This window comes from Sparus aurata, chromosome 16, assembly GCF_900880675.1.
Source record: "Sparus aurata chromosome 16, fSpaAur1.1, whole genome shotgun sequence".
In the NCBI taxonomy this organism is placed as follows: Eukaryota; Metazoa; Chordata; class Actinopteri; order Spariformes; family Sparidae; genus Sparus; species Sparus aurata.
The window spans coordinates 4,927,916-4,941,303 of NC_044202.1; the positions used below are offsets into that span (position 1 = coordinate 4,927,916).

A 13,388-nucleotide genomic window follows, 5' to 3' on the forward strand; every position below is an offset into this window, starting at 1 on the left:
TCGTGTTGCTGCTCTCACCGCACACCAAAGACTTTGTTTGGGCTTATGAACCACATGCTGACAAAACACAAGCATATTGGATTTAGGCCAGCAGTTCCCAACTGGCATCCGAGCTACAGCCGGAGCCGGCGTCAGCTCGAGTTTACTTTGAAAGACTCTCCAAATCCTCCACACAGAATAAACCATCGAGTTAAATCAAAATCCCTTTTGTTCGCCTGTGTAAGGCTAAAAAAAACGGGAATATAAAAGTTTTTTAAAAGTACAATAATCACCGTAAGGATGCATAAGAGAGAACCTGCCTCTTTTTACTCTCGCAGCTCGTTGTGGTTTCACACCTTCAGGCGACGTTGACTTTCTCTCCGTTAACCTGTTATTCTGCTGCCTGAGGTCATCGAGCATTGAATGTGCACACAGTTACAACAAACAGGCACAAAGGAGGCTTTTGTTGTTAAAGACAAGAACTGAGGGATAGACTCTGTACTCTGTAAACTTCTCAAGACACAACTCATAACTCACTCAACTCATTAGCCTCGCTTTGGAGTAGTCTGGTACTTAACGTGTACATTTTTAAAGACATTATATGTGATAATTCTGCATTATAATCTCTAAAACGACGAGACCTTTGCTCTATATTTTGTTGAATTGTGTAAAATATCCACAATTTACCCCAAAATAACCACTTCCAGCTCAGGGAAGTCAGCTAAAAGGTTTAAAGGGATATTCCGGTGTAAGTTTAATCCATGGTCTAAATCACAGTGAAAATGTGTTAGATTCCCTCTCGAGAGATCAAGTTAGCAGACCGCTAATTTACGGAGTTTTATCAACCTCAGAAACGACCGCACGAAAACAATACACTGCAGTAAATGGATCCAAATATAAAATGTCACCAAAAAGCCACAAATAATGCTCAGAACAGCACCAAACTTCAGCAACAGTACAAATAGGGTCTCAGCACATAGTCCGGGGCAGTGGCGTGCGCAGACTTCTTGAAGGGCAGGGGCGAAAGAGGGCACTTTAGCGCGCGTTTTTTAACAATTGGGTTACAAGGGGTGTGTAACTGCCCCCCCCCCCCCCCCCCCCCCCCCCTTGTGCACATCACTGGTCCGGGGCATCTAACCTCCGCTAGCTTAGCTGGATTTCTACTGAAAAGCTGACTAAATTACCACTCTTCTGCAGCAGCTTCCTGTTGACGGGAAGTCCCGACGAGTCGATTACCGAGTGCAGTAGAGTTCCGCGGCTCATGGATGAAAATGTCTGATTATGACTCCATGGAAAAGCAATCAAAGTTCATATGTGTCTTACCTGCCAGTTTATAAAAGTTATTATCGAGAGCGGACAGGGAAAAGAACAGAATTGAGCATTTCTAACCGCACTCGGCAATCGTCGCGCCGGGACTTCCCCGACCCGGAAGCTGATGGAGGAGAGTTGAAATCTGTTTTTATCTTTTCAGTAGAAATCCAGCTAAGCTAGCGGAGGTTAGATGTCCCGGACTATGTGCTGAGACCCTATTTGTACTGTTGCTGAAGTTTGGTGCTGTTCTGAGCATTATTTGTGGCTTTTTGGTGGCGGTTTATATTTGGATCCATTTACTGCAGTGTATTGTTGTCGTGCAGTCGTTTCTGAGGTTGATAAAACTCCGTATATTAGCGGTCTGCTAACTTGATCTCTGGAGAGTGAGTCTAACACAGTTTCACAGTGATTTAGATCATGGATTAAAATTACACCGGAATATCCCTTTAAATTCAAGGTGAGTGAAACTTTAAAACGTTACGTTTCTTTACATTTGTGCCTGGGTGACATCAGATGTAGTCAGATGTAAACAACCACAGTCCGATCTGTTGTACACTGAGCAGCTCTGTTGGAGCGGGCGCGGTTAAGGGCCTTGCTCAAAGGCACCTCAGTGGCGCTGTTGAGAGTGGAGCAAGCGCTGCCTTTCACTTTCCCCCCCCATCAGATTTATCCCGTTGCTCCGAGGATTTGAAACAGCGAACCCTCTGGTCACAAGCCCGCTCCTCTAACCTTCATTGCTGACCCAGAGATAGATTTTCATCTGCAGCGATGGTTGTTTATTTGTTGGGGTTGGACCTGCAGCCGGTGCCGGGGGAACCGAACCCCCCGGACCTCCTGATTAGTGCACGACCCGCTCTGCAAATGCAGTATTTTAGTCTGGGCTGAGCAATGTGCTAAAAAGAACCCTTTGGTTTGAGGAAATTACTGAGCCTTTTCTAAAAATAAAACTATGTGTTCTTGACCTGCTTTTAAAGATTAATGTCCTCGGGAACCGGAGGGACTCGGAGCTGAGACCCACAGATAGAGCAGTGGAGGGAGAAGCTATTGTGAAACAGACTAACACGTCGTCGGTTTTGGTCTTTTCAGGGGATTTTGTTGACGATGAGAAACTTTTGGGACGTTTCGTCTCATCTTTCCTGTAAAGATTTAGAAAACAACCCTAACTAGCAGCGCTGAGCCGAGCTGCTTCACACCGGTTTCTGTTGAATCTTATTTATTCTGTACGGCTTCAAAGAGAAATAGACACTAATGATTCAGATTTCTATGTGGCACAAACACATTTTCACCCCCGGCGATGCTGCACGATGTTCAAAGGAAGAAGCTGTAATTCAATCATTAAGTGTATCAGAGAAACTTGACCTTCTCATCAAGCACCAGGTTGAAAAAAACAAAACATAAATCAGACAAAAACAATCATGTGAAAGGTTTCTCCAGCTTTTGTTTAGCTAACAAACACTTCACAAGTTCCTGTTATTTTAATGATCCCTGACTTTGGAACGAAACTCTTCAGCTGATGAGATGCATGCTTTTAATTAACTGTAGCTGCTGCAGGAAAAAAAAGACAATTAACCTCCCCCACAGTTCTGTGTTAAATGCAAATCACTGTGATTGCACATCTGATGAAGAGAGACACCTTTATTGCCGCTCGTCCGCCGCCCGCAGCGATTCTGTGTCCTCTGAAATAGATTTTACCCTCAGCTCCCAATTAACGCTTTTTTCCTAAAACAAGCTATTTAAAGTGGTTGTTAGGGCAAAAAGCGTGACACACTCTGGTATCTACTTCAGGCTAATCCAATCAACTGGGTTCATTTTCAAAAGCCTGTTTGTTCTGGAAAAGCTTTTTAAACGTTTCCGGTGGAATTATCTCCGAAACAAAGAAGAAACAATTATTTCATGAGCAAAGGGCTCAAAAGGGAAAACACAGAAGAGACGTATGATGCATTTTACGCCCACTGCGCCGAGTGTTTTACATAAACACAGAGAATATTGGACTTCTGAATGCAGTTTAAATGGAGTTTGAAGCAGAGACGTGTTGTAATTTCTGTTGTATGATGTTCAGTAATGAGACAGAGAGACTCGAGCAGCCATCTGGAAAATAAACTCAGTTCCTTTCTGGAATTTTTCTCTCCACCCATAATGCACCAAGACATGAAGCAACATGTTCACAAAGGAAATAAAGATAAATTCGAGCGAGTCTGTGCACTAATCATGATTGGGGACTTGCAAATGACGGTTTATGGAAAGAATGTTGAAAAAATTGAGTCCAAACATGCAGACATTCTGTTTCTTACATGGGTCGAACACTAAGAAACACATCTGACAGCAACGTGAACTCTTCATCGTCGTCTGTTCGAGTCTCCTTGTGAGCTGCAGATTCAAACTGTACATTCATATGCGCCTGTTTATATGTCTTTAATGTAGCTTGATGCAAGTTTACGACCTCTTATCACAGGTTGCATATGTCTGTAATAGAGCTGCAACAGTTCATCAACTTGATACCGACTGTTAGATAAATTGCCAACTAGTTTGATTATCGATTTTCGTAATATTCAAGAAAAAAAGACTTCAGAATCCTCAGATTGCCTTCTTACATGCGACAATTGTCCATTTTTTTTTAGAGTAAATTGATTATCTTTAGTTTGTGGACAAAACAAAACAGCTGAATATGTCGTCTTGAGCTTTTTGAAACACCTGATCAACATTTTATTACTATTTCCTTTAATTTTCTAGACCAAACAACCAATCGAGATTGAGATGAATTGAGAAAGTAATGGATAGAAAATAGTCACTCCTAGTCTGTGCGTCGTTAATGCACAAAAGTTTAAATACTTAGAATATGTGTTCACCTTTGGTTGGAATGGATACGTTGCGACAAAGTAACAGAAACAGACTCACAAATAAATGAAATCAACAACTCGTCTAAAGAGACAAAAGACATCTGACATGTTTGTGCCGATGAGGACTTTCCCCTCAAAGTTTGTGATTAATGTGAAGTCTCAGCGGTTTGAAAGCATTTAATAGAAACTGAAACATTTTGAATCCCTGATTGATTCTTATTAGATGGAAGATAACTCTACTTTATGATTCAGCAAATATTATCTAGATTAAGCGCCAGAGATACAGCTCACGTGAGATGATCTAACACCAGAGCACTCATCGTCCTCGACACTTCCACTGATGTTGCACCTGGCGGGTGTTTTAATGACTTTGTTAAAGCATGTCCGCAACTTTTAAGGCGGTCTGCCGTGTCGAAACACGGAACACGTCTTTGTTTTCCTTGCAGATGCCTGCGGTGTCAGAAAGAGGCAAAAGGGGATTGCTCAAGTGTGAATGAAAGATCTGATAAATACTAATTTGCTGTGGCGCTTAACAAATCTGGGCATTTTACCATCTTGGAAACCAGATCCCTAATGGAGCCAGTTATTGGAACAAATCCCTCGCCGCAGAGTACTTCACAATTAAAAAAAAAAGATAGCAGACATTATCCCGGAGCTTAAGAAGTATTTTGAGGAATGAATTGTGATTTTTACACAAGGAGCCAGTGAAGAAATCTGAACTGGTGTCACATGAGACCTTTTGGAAGGATCTGTCAACGGTTCAGGGATGTTTTGCTAATGCAGGCGATGTTATACTTCTGTTGACAGGCCGAGAAGATCGCGTGTGACAAATACATCGACTACGACGTGTTAAATCAGTGGAGTGCTTCAAAAGCGACCCCACGATGTGCTTCAGTTTCATGTCAGCTGTCACTTTTCCGACACTCAGAATCAGAAAGATCCCGACATGCAGTGAAGCAGCATCTACTTGGAAAATACTGGAAATACTCGACCGGTTTGACTGACTTCAGTGTCGTTTTTTTTTCTTCATCTTGCTCCCTTCAGGTCTGATCCGATCACGTGTGCGTGGAGCCAACACGGCCTCGGCCTCCGTCTTGACCTTCTTGGACAGCCACTGCGAGGTCAACACCGATTGGCTGCAGCCGATGATCCAGAGAGTCAAGGAGGTACGGACCCACCGGCTCACAGTCTGCCTTCATTCACACGCTGCAATTAGACACTTGATACACACAGCTCACACACACACTCGCACACACACATTTGTTTTCTTCTTCTGGGGATTTTGCTCCTTTTTCAGGGGGAGATTTTATTGGCTGTGATGTCATAGGTTGGCATCGCCTGTAGCTAAGTAAACACTCAATTTGTTCAGCTCAGTTTTAAGTCATTCTATACCAGATGTCACACTTTACCACCGCTGGAAAGATTATGGAGCCATTTCTCCCCAACCAATCCATTTTTCCACTTGCCTCTCGAGTGCTTCAGTATCGGTCGTTCTGTTTTGCGTTGCTACGGCGGGTTTTGTGTCTTGTGCACGGTCGCAGTGTTTGTTCTCGCTTCGGGCTGCACGCCGGGTTGTTCTCTGATCAAAAACAGCCTTTTTTTAAAAAGAAAAATGCAGTGGGAAGATTCTCCGCGTTCACAGCATCCTGCAAATTAAATTATTCAGCCCACCAGGGACACTGCCACCACATCTACACACGGATGTTACGCTGTTTCACAAAAAACAGGATGAAAATGCAGAAGCAGACGCTCTCCGCTCGCTCGTTTTTAATTTCGCTGGTGTTTTTCATGTGAACCTTCAAGGGCATTTTGGCCGTGAGCCCTCGCTGCTTCTGCATCAGTTTCACAATTCATACGAGCGAAGCGTGCCCAGCATGTAAACACGTCTTTTAGAAAATGGGATGAACGCAGCTTTACAGAGACATGAGTGTCTGGGATTTTGAGCTATAGTCTGTTTGCTGGCTGTCTCCTCTCCCCCCTGACATCACTGACCTGCGACTGGGCTCTAACCAGCACCGCTACTCCCCCGAAATCCTCGGCCATCCCCCATCACAGACGAACAGTCCTGCCCGCTCTGCGGCAGGAGCTGTTTCACTTCACATTTTTCCACAGTAATTACTTCGGCTCTCATGTGTGCTCCCGCGAAAATCTGACACTGAGCTGCTTCCAGTGCGCCTCGTGTCTTCATCCATTTCTTGTCTCAGCCGTCTCAATTCACTGAGCTATTTATTCCAGACTCTACTATAATGGCACTCAATTCACAGACATTCAGCTGTTTTATCGACTTCTCCTCCACTTCCTCCCCTGCTTTTAACAGCTCTAGTGCTTCTCCAGCACCGCCAGTGCACTAGGATATACTACCTCTTAATTAAAGGAATAAGTTGAAATTGTATTCACTTTCCAGCAGAGACTTAAAGGGATATTCCGGTGTAAATTTAATCCGTGAAACTGTGTTAGACTCCCTCTCGAGAGATCAAGTTAGCAGACCGCTAATTTACGGAGTTTTATCAACCTCAGAAACGACCGCACGACAACAATACACTGCAGTAAATGGATCCAAATATAAACCGCCACCAAAAAGCCACAAATAATGCTCAGAACAGCACCAAACTTCAGCAACAGTACAAATAGGGTCTCAGCACATAGTCCGGGGCATCTAACCTCCGCTAGCTTAGCTGGATTTCTATTGTGAAGCTAAAAACAGATTTCGACTCTCCTCCATCAGCTTCCGGGTCGGGGAAGTCCCGACGCGACGATTACCGAGTGCGGTTAGAAATGCTCAATTCCGTTCTTTTCCCTGTCCGCTCTCGATAATAACTGTTATAAACTGGCAGGTAAGACACATATGAACTTTGATTGCTTTTCCATGGAGTCATAATCATACATTTTCATCCATGAGCCGCGGAACTCTACTGCACTCGGTAATCGAGTCGTCGGGACTTCCCGTCAACAGGAAGCTGCTGCAGAAGAGTTGAAATCTGTTTTTAGCTTCACAATAGAAATCCAGCTAAGCTAGCGGAGGTTAGATGCCCCGGATTATGTGCTGAGACCCTATTTGTACTGTTGCTGAAGTTTGGTGCTGTTCTGAGCATTATTTGTGGCTTTTTGGTGGCGGTTTATATTTGGATCCATTTACTGCAGTGTATTGTTGTCGTGCGGTCGTTTCTGAGGTTGATAAAACTCCGTAAATTAGCGGTCTGCTAACTTGATCTCTCGAGAGGGAGTCTAACACAGTTTCACGGTGATTTAGACCATGGATTAAATTTACACCGGAATATCCCTTTAAATGAGACGTCTGACGAGACTCTCATGTCTGTACTGTAAATATGTAGCTGAAACCAGCAGACAGTTTTGGTTAGCTTAGCATAAAGACTGGTAACTGCTAGCCTGCAAATGTCTAAGAGTTGGCCACTTGTTGAACTCATATGCCAAACAAATAAGCGGCAGTATTTAACCAGGATAACTGTTATCGAGTTAGCTCAGTTAGCTGTTCATTCATTAGTGAGTTCAGGACAGAGCCAGACTAGCTGTTTCCATCCAGTTTAAAGTATTTATGCTGGGCTAAAAAAACCGATTCCTGCACCCAAAAAAAAATATGCTTAAGTATTTCTTACTGTACAAAAAACAAGCTGTGTTCGCTGAAGGCAAGACGTCTGCAGTTTGTTCAGAAAGCACGCCAGACATCGACCCAAAACTAAATTCAAAAACTCTGCATGCGACGAAAAACTCATCTTCAAACCACATATTCAGATGTGTGCGGCGTACGAAACCCCTCCATGTTTTATTCAGCAGACTCTTACACATTGCGAGTGTGTGCACATCGTGTTTGTGTTTCCGTACACTCATCCCCGGCTCTGGGCAGCTGTGACTCATCCAGCTTGCATTACAATCTTTTAGTCTGGCATTCATGAGAGCGCCGGGCTCAGCGATAATTCACCAGCTCCTCAGTCCAGATTCATGAGTCTTCCTGAGACCGCGGCCCCGGGTTCACCGGGGCTTCTGAGAGCAGGAATATTGATAGAGGATCGCCGCTCAGTCTGTTCTTTAATGCAACTAAATGGCAGTTTTTCATTTATCAAGAACATTAAAAGAAAGTGCTTGAATTTAAGAAGAAATGAAGTCCAAGTAAAGAGCTTTTATCTAGTAATTCAAAGGAAAATGCAGATATCTTTTGGCTCTTTTTTACTCCTCTTTCTTGTCCTGTTAATCAAGCCTGCTGCCCCCTCATAATTACCCTGGGAGCCGACTGGGAACCATTTGTCTAATAGATCTGACACAATTAGCATTTTAGCCAAGAGGCGCCTCTCAGAAGTGAAAAAAGAGTCTCCGGTGGTTCAGAAAAATGTTTTTTTTACGCTGGCATTAGCTGGAAATTCAGCGAAAAAAAAGCAAAAGAACAAGAAGCAAATATCGCAGTAATCTGACAGCCAGTGTTGGAAGAAGTGTTCAGATCATTAGTGGAGGCAAATGTGAGTACTTTATATACAGGTTGCTAGTTTTAATTACAGCAAAGCATCCTTATATTGCATAAATACAGTCAAACCTGTCATGTCAGGGGTAAAAGTACAACATTAGTGTCAGAAAAATCAAAGGTTTATTACAATGTACATGTGTCAAAGCTGTATTAATGCCAGTGCATATGAAATACGCTCTGTTGCGCTCTTACTCAGACATTAATGTGACATTACTGCCTGTTGAAGCAGAATAATAGAGATTCAGTGTGCCTGGTTGTGGAGTGTGAAGCTTTTCACCTCATCGTGTAAGTCATTTCGCTTTTTCACAAATTGTCAGTTGAAAATGCAAAAAAAAAAAGAACAAGGGTCAACTCCTTTTCCAGCTCCACTCGAAGCAGCCCAGATGTGAGAGACTGTGACACAAATTCAATCAGAGAACGAGGGATCGAGAGCGAGGGCGGCGACGGGGAGATCATCGAGGACATCCATTTTGGAAGTGCGGCCTCTTCGTGCATTACCGAATCACAGAGGCTCATTAAAAGCCCAATAAATGTCTATTGCTTAAAGCTGTTGAGAGCATCACTTTCCAGATTGCTCTCTGGCAGAGTGGCGGTTCACACTCGCTCTTCCCCCGCACGCTGCAATGCAACGAACACAAAGTTCACCAGGGGTTCAATCTCTGTGCGAAGTGAGCGATGGCTCTAATTGGAAACAGTCATTGGGATCGTCCCCGCGCTAAGCTGCTCGACGACAGCACACCAACACACACGTACATACATATGAGGATGCCTTATGGGCAGACAGATGCACACACACACACACACACACACACACACACACAACATCAGCCATCAACAGCTCTCTGCTGTGTTTACTTTCTGGTTCATGTCACTTGTGCAGCAGGAGGGAGTTCAGAGTTTATTTGTCATGAATTCGTAATGAACTCCAGAAGAATGAGCGCTGCAAAACACAAAGACTCAAAGCATTAAAGTCGTCTTTGATCGTACCTTTTTTTTTTTTTTTTTTTTGCAAAGTGTTCCAGTCCATCAGAAAGAGGGCGGTGAGCTGGTACCTCTTACCTGTAGTGCTATTCATCCATCTAGACAGAGATGGACAGAGTACTCGACCCCAGTACTTGAGTAAGAGTACAAATACTACTGGTCAAAATTTACTCCGTTACAAGTAAAAGTAGCTCAGTCGACATGTTACTCGAGTAAGAGTAAAAAAGTACTTGCTTTTAAAGGTACTTAAGTATCCAAAAGTACTTGCCTTTAAATTTACTTTAAGTAAAAGTAAGAGTAAGAGTAAGAGTAAATTTCTTATTTTTCACATCAATGAATTACTATAATTTTTTCTAAATGAATTTAAGGACCTTTTAACTCTTGTTTCTGAGAATTAACTCTTTGAAACCACCTTCACTGATGTGCTTGCTTTTAGAACCACAATGTCATATAAAGCCTGCAGAAACACCTAGAAAAACAAATCAAATGAATGGGATCACAGGAGGACAGCAGATGTTGCAGATGCAGAATGATGTTTATTAACAATCATTAAAACTGTAACCAAATGAACCTGCACCGTCCAACTAACTCTCTATCATTTAGCTAAGTTGGGAACTGGAACCCCCTCAAAGACCAATGTTGTCCCCAGACCACTGGTTGAGAATCACTGCTTTACAAAAAACTACATCTGATGCAGCCATTGTCGCGGTTTTGTGTTGACAAACGCAGTCGAGAGCGTGGCGGCTTTGGTGGTATCCTTATGGGGAGGGATGACGTATTTCCGCTTTTACGTATATCCCAGTGGAGAGCGTGCACTGTGATAGGTTTCCTTCTTTGACAAACACAGCTTGTGTCCAATAGTATTTTAGAAAAAAAAAGAAAAAAAAAAAAGAGCAGACCTGAAAGTAACGAGTACTTTTCAGCCTTCCTAGAAATTAACTCGAGTAAAAGTAAAAATATTTGTCTTGGAAATGTATTCAAGTAAGAGTAATAAGTACCAAAGAAATCTAATACTCAAGAAAAGTACAAATCCTCTGGATATGTACTTAAGTACAGTACTCAAGTAAATTTACTCCGTAACTGTCCACCACTGCATCTAGACTGTTTCGCTGTGAGTTGATGAGTTTTGGAGATCTCTGCCCTCGTTCGAATGAAATGGAACTAGAGGGCTACATTGAATTGTTACGGATTGGTACTCAAGACGTTTTCTAATAAAAGCCACAATGCAGTTTGTGACCTCTTTTGCTGGACTTTAATCACGTACGTGCCTCTAAGACACTTCAGTGAACTGTGATATTTCATTTCTCTGAAACGTCTTGCAGCAGGATTAGTTTCATCATTCCTCTCGATGGAAGAGTTCTGACCTCTTAAGAACGTATCTCTCCTCTGCACGCACCTTTTATTAATTAAAGTTGTGCCGGAAATCCCTGATCTGCAATCTGTTATTAAAAAGCCCCATCCTAATTGTTCAGATAGCTGTCGAGCTATGTCACTGATAATCTGCTTAATGTAAAGATAATTACTGCAGCTGGATCTGCTGTCATGGAGAATCGTGACCGATGCTGGTAATCGTTCCACCTCTGCGGCTTAAACGTAATGGATTAAAACACGTCCGACAGTTTGAATGTAAAATGTTCAATCATGTCTAACGTGCTCGTCTGTCCCTCCCTCTCCTTCCCGTACAGGATCATACGCGAGTGGTCAGCCCCATCATTGATGTCATCAGCCTGGATAACTTCGCTTACTTGGCCGCCTCGGCCGACTTGAGAGGAGGTCAGGACACAAAACACACACACACACGCACACCACGCTCGGTAACAGCTGACAACACACAGCTGGAAAACCCCCTTGTTTCATAAAGCCCTTGTTATATTACATCACCATCCCCGCCAGATCAAGTCAAACCCCGTGATTCCTAAATGGATTAAAGTCAATCTGGGAGCGGAGCGTGTGAAGATTTGAAGACATTTTTTTTTTTTTTTTTTTATTCAACGGCTTTTGAATTCTCTTGCAAAGGATTTGACATCATGGAAAGCAAAACTCAGCAGGATCCCTGTTATCTGTCTTCTTGGCTGCTTAAGAGCTGACGTCTAGACGAAGCGCTTGTAGATTAACCTGCCGGGTTTAACGTGTTGTTCTCTGTTGTTTCGATCTGTTTCCTCCTCAGGTTTTGACTGGAGCCTCCACTTCAAATGGGAACAGATCCCCATCGAGCAGAAAATGGCGAGGAGCGACCCCACGCAGCCAATCAGGTGATCCGACAGCACAAACTTCCTCCTCCTTTGTTGAGTGCCTTGAGTACAAACCTGAAATATTCATGATGAACTTAGATTCATGTTTATGTATGAAATGTTATAGATACAGTTTAATACATCAAATCAAAAAAGGATGTCGTGCTGAGGTGAAAAAGAGGAAACTGGTCTTGAAAGATGTTCTTCGCCACAGAGATCCAAGACTACAAAAACATTCAATTACACCTGCATCAAAGTTAGTAACAGGATTTCTTCTCGTTCAACGATGCAAAACCTCTACCACAACTTTCTCCTCGGCTGCCCTTGTTGCTCTTTGTGCCCTTTGTCCTTTTCTCAGTGCTGAAACACTACTCGGTTCCCAGTTTGCAGAGCGGCTAAGTGATTAAATGCAAAATAGTTCACAGCGTCTCGGCACCAAACTGAAATATTAAGCTAATAAAAGCTAGATTTAGACACAATGAGCCTCTATAAAACCTTTAGATGTGGTCATAAACAAAATCACCACCTCGAGGCCTTTATTTAATTTGCCGATAATTCACTTTAGTGTTTATTAAATTAGCGCAAAAACAGTTAACACACACTTTGCCTGGAGCTCTGATCCCTATAGGGTCGCCCTCCCTTGTATATCTCACTAAACTATGTAAATAACTATGTAGTTGCAAAAAGGGCGTACTCGCCTTTATTCTGTGTTACTGTCTGGATCTTTTGACAATAAACTCGGATTAAAACATGATTTCATATCGTGTTTTCATGGAGATTCTACATCTACACTCCCACTACAGTTTGTCACTGATAGATCCTGCTGTTTATAATGTTTGTGACCCTGCTGCTATTTTATCTGCTGTATTTTATGTATTTGTTTTTCAGCACCAGGTCTGCAGGCTAGATAATTCTGCATTTTATTCTATTCTATTGCAAGTCGTCTTCTTTGATTTGCTCTATCTATCGAAGCCATTCAATTTTTGATTTATTGATTTAAGATACAAGCTAAGTGGGACAATCATAGAAATAATAATCATCATGCCATCTTTCAAACTGCTTCAGCTGCATTTAAAAAATGTATGTATTTAATTTTGGTAAGAGTTGGAGGCCCCATTATTAAGTCTCTCCGAATAAGCATGTAAATTTAGTTGAATGGCTCCTTTTCCTCTGATTCTGCAGGACTCCCGTCATCGCCGGAGGGATTTTCGTCATGGACAAGAGCTGGTTCAACCACCTGGGCCAGTACGACACCCACATGGACATCTGGGGAGGGGAGAACTTTGGTGAGCTCATTGATGATTGTGAACTTTTACTCCAATCAGAGTCATTTTTCTATGAATCATCCTCCGCAGGCATCAGAATGTCTTTAGAGACGTAAGCACGCCGGCCTTTACCGACAAACTCTGCATGTTTGTAATTGTATGATAAATACTTTAATTTCCTTTTCTTTTAATGTTGCTTCTCTAAATGGTGTTTACATTGTGTGAGCAGGAGATTATACACCTACACATGATAAAAAATGAACTGTGTGTTGGATATTACACCAAGTCCCTACATGCAGCCTTCTCTAAA

At 42.6% G+C, this 13,388-nt stretch overlaps 1 protein-coding gene across 1 annotated transcript in view; it reads left to right on the plus strand.

The window, feature by feature from the left end:
- galnt16 (UDP-N-acetyl-alpha-D-galactosamine:polypeptide N-acetylgalactosaminyltransferase 16) overlaps positions 1–13,388 on the plus strand; it is a 40,075-nt gene that overhangs the window by 18,053 nt on the left and 8,634 nt on the right. The window contains exons 6-9 of the mRNA XM_030392021.1: positions 5,172–5,293; positions 11,268–11,355; positions 11,750–11,834; positions 12,996–13,099. Coding sequence (XP_030247881.1) covers positions 5,172–5,293; positions 11,268–11,355; positions 11,750–11,834; positions 12,996–13,099 — 399 coding nt within the window. The remainder of the gene's footprint in view (positions 1–5,171; positions 5,294–11,267; positions 11,356–11,749; positions 11,835–12,995; positions 13,100–13,388) is intronic.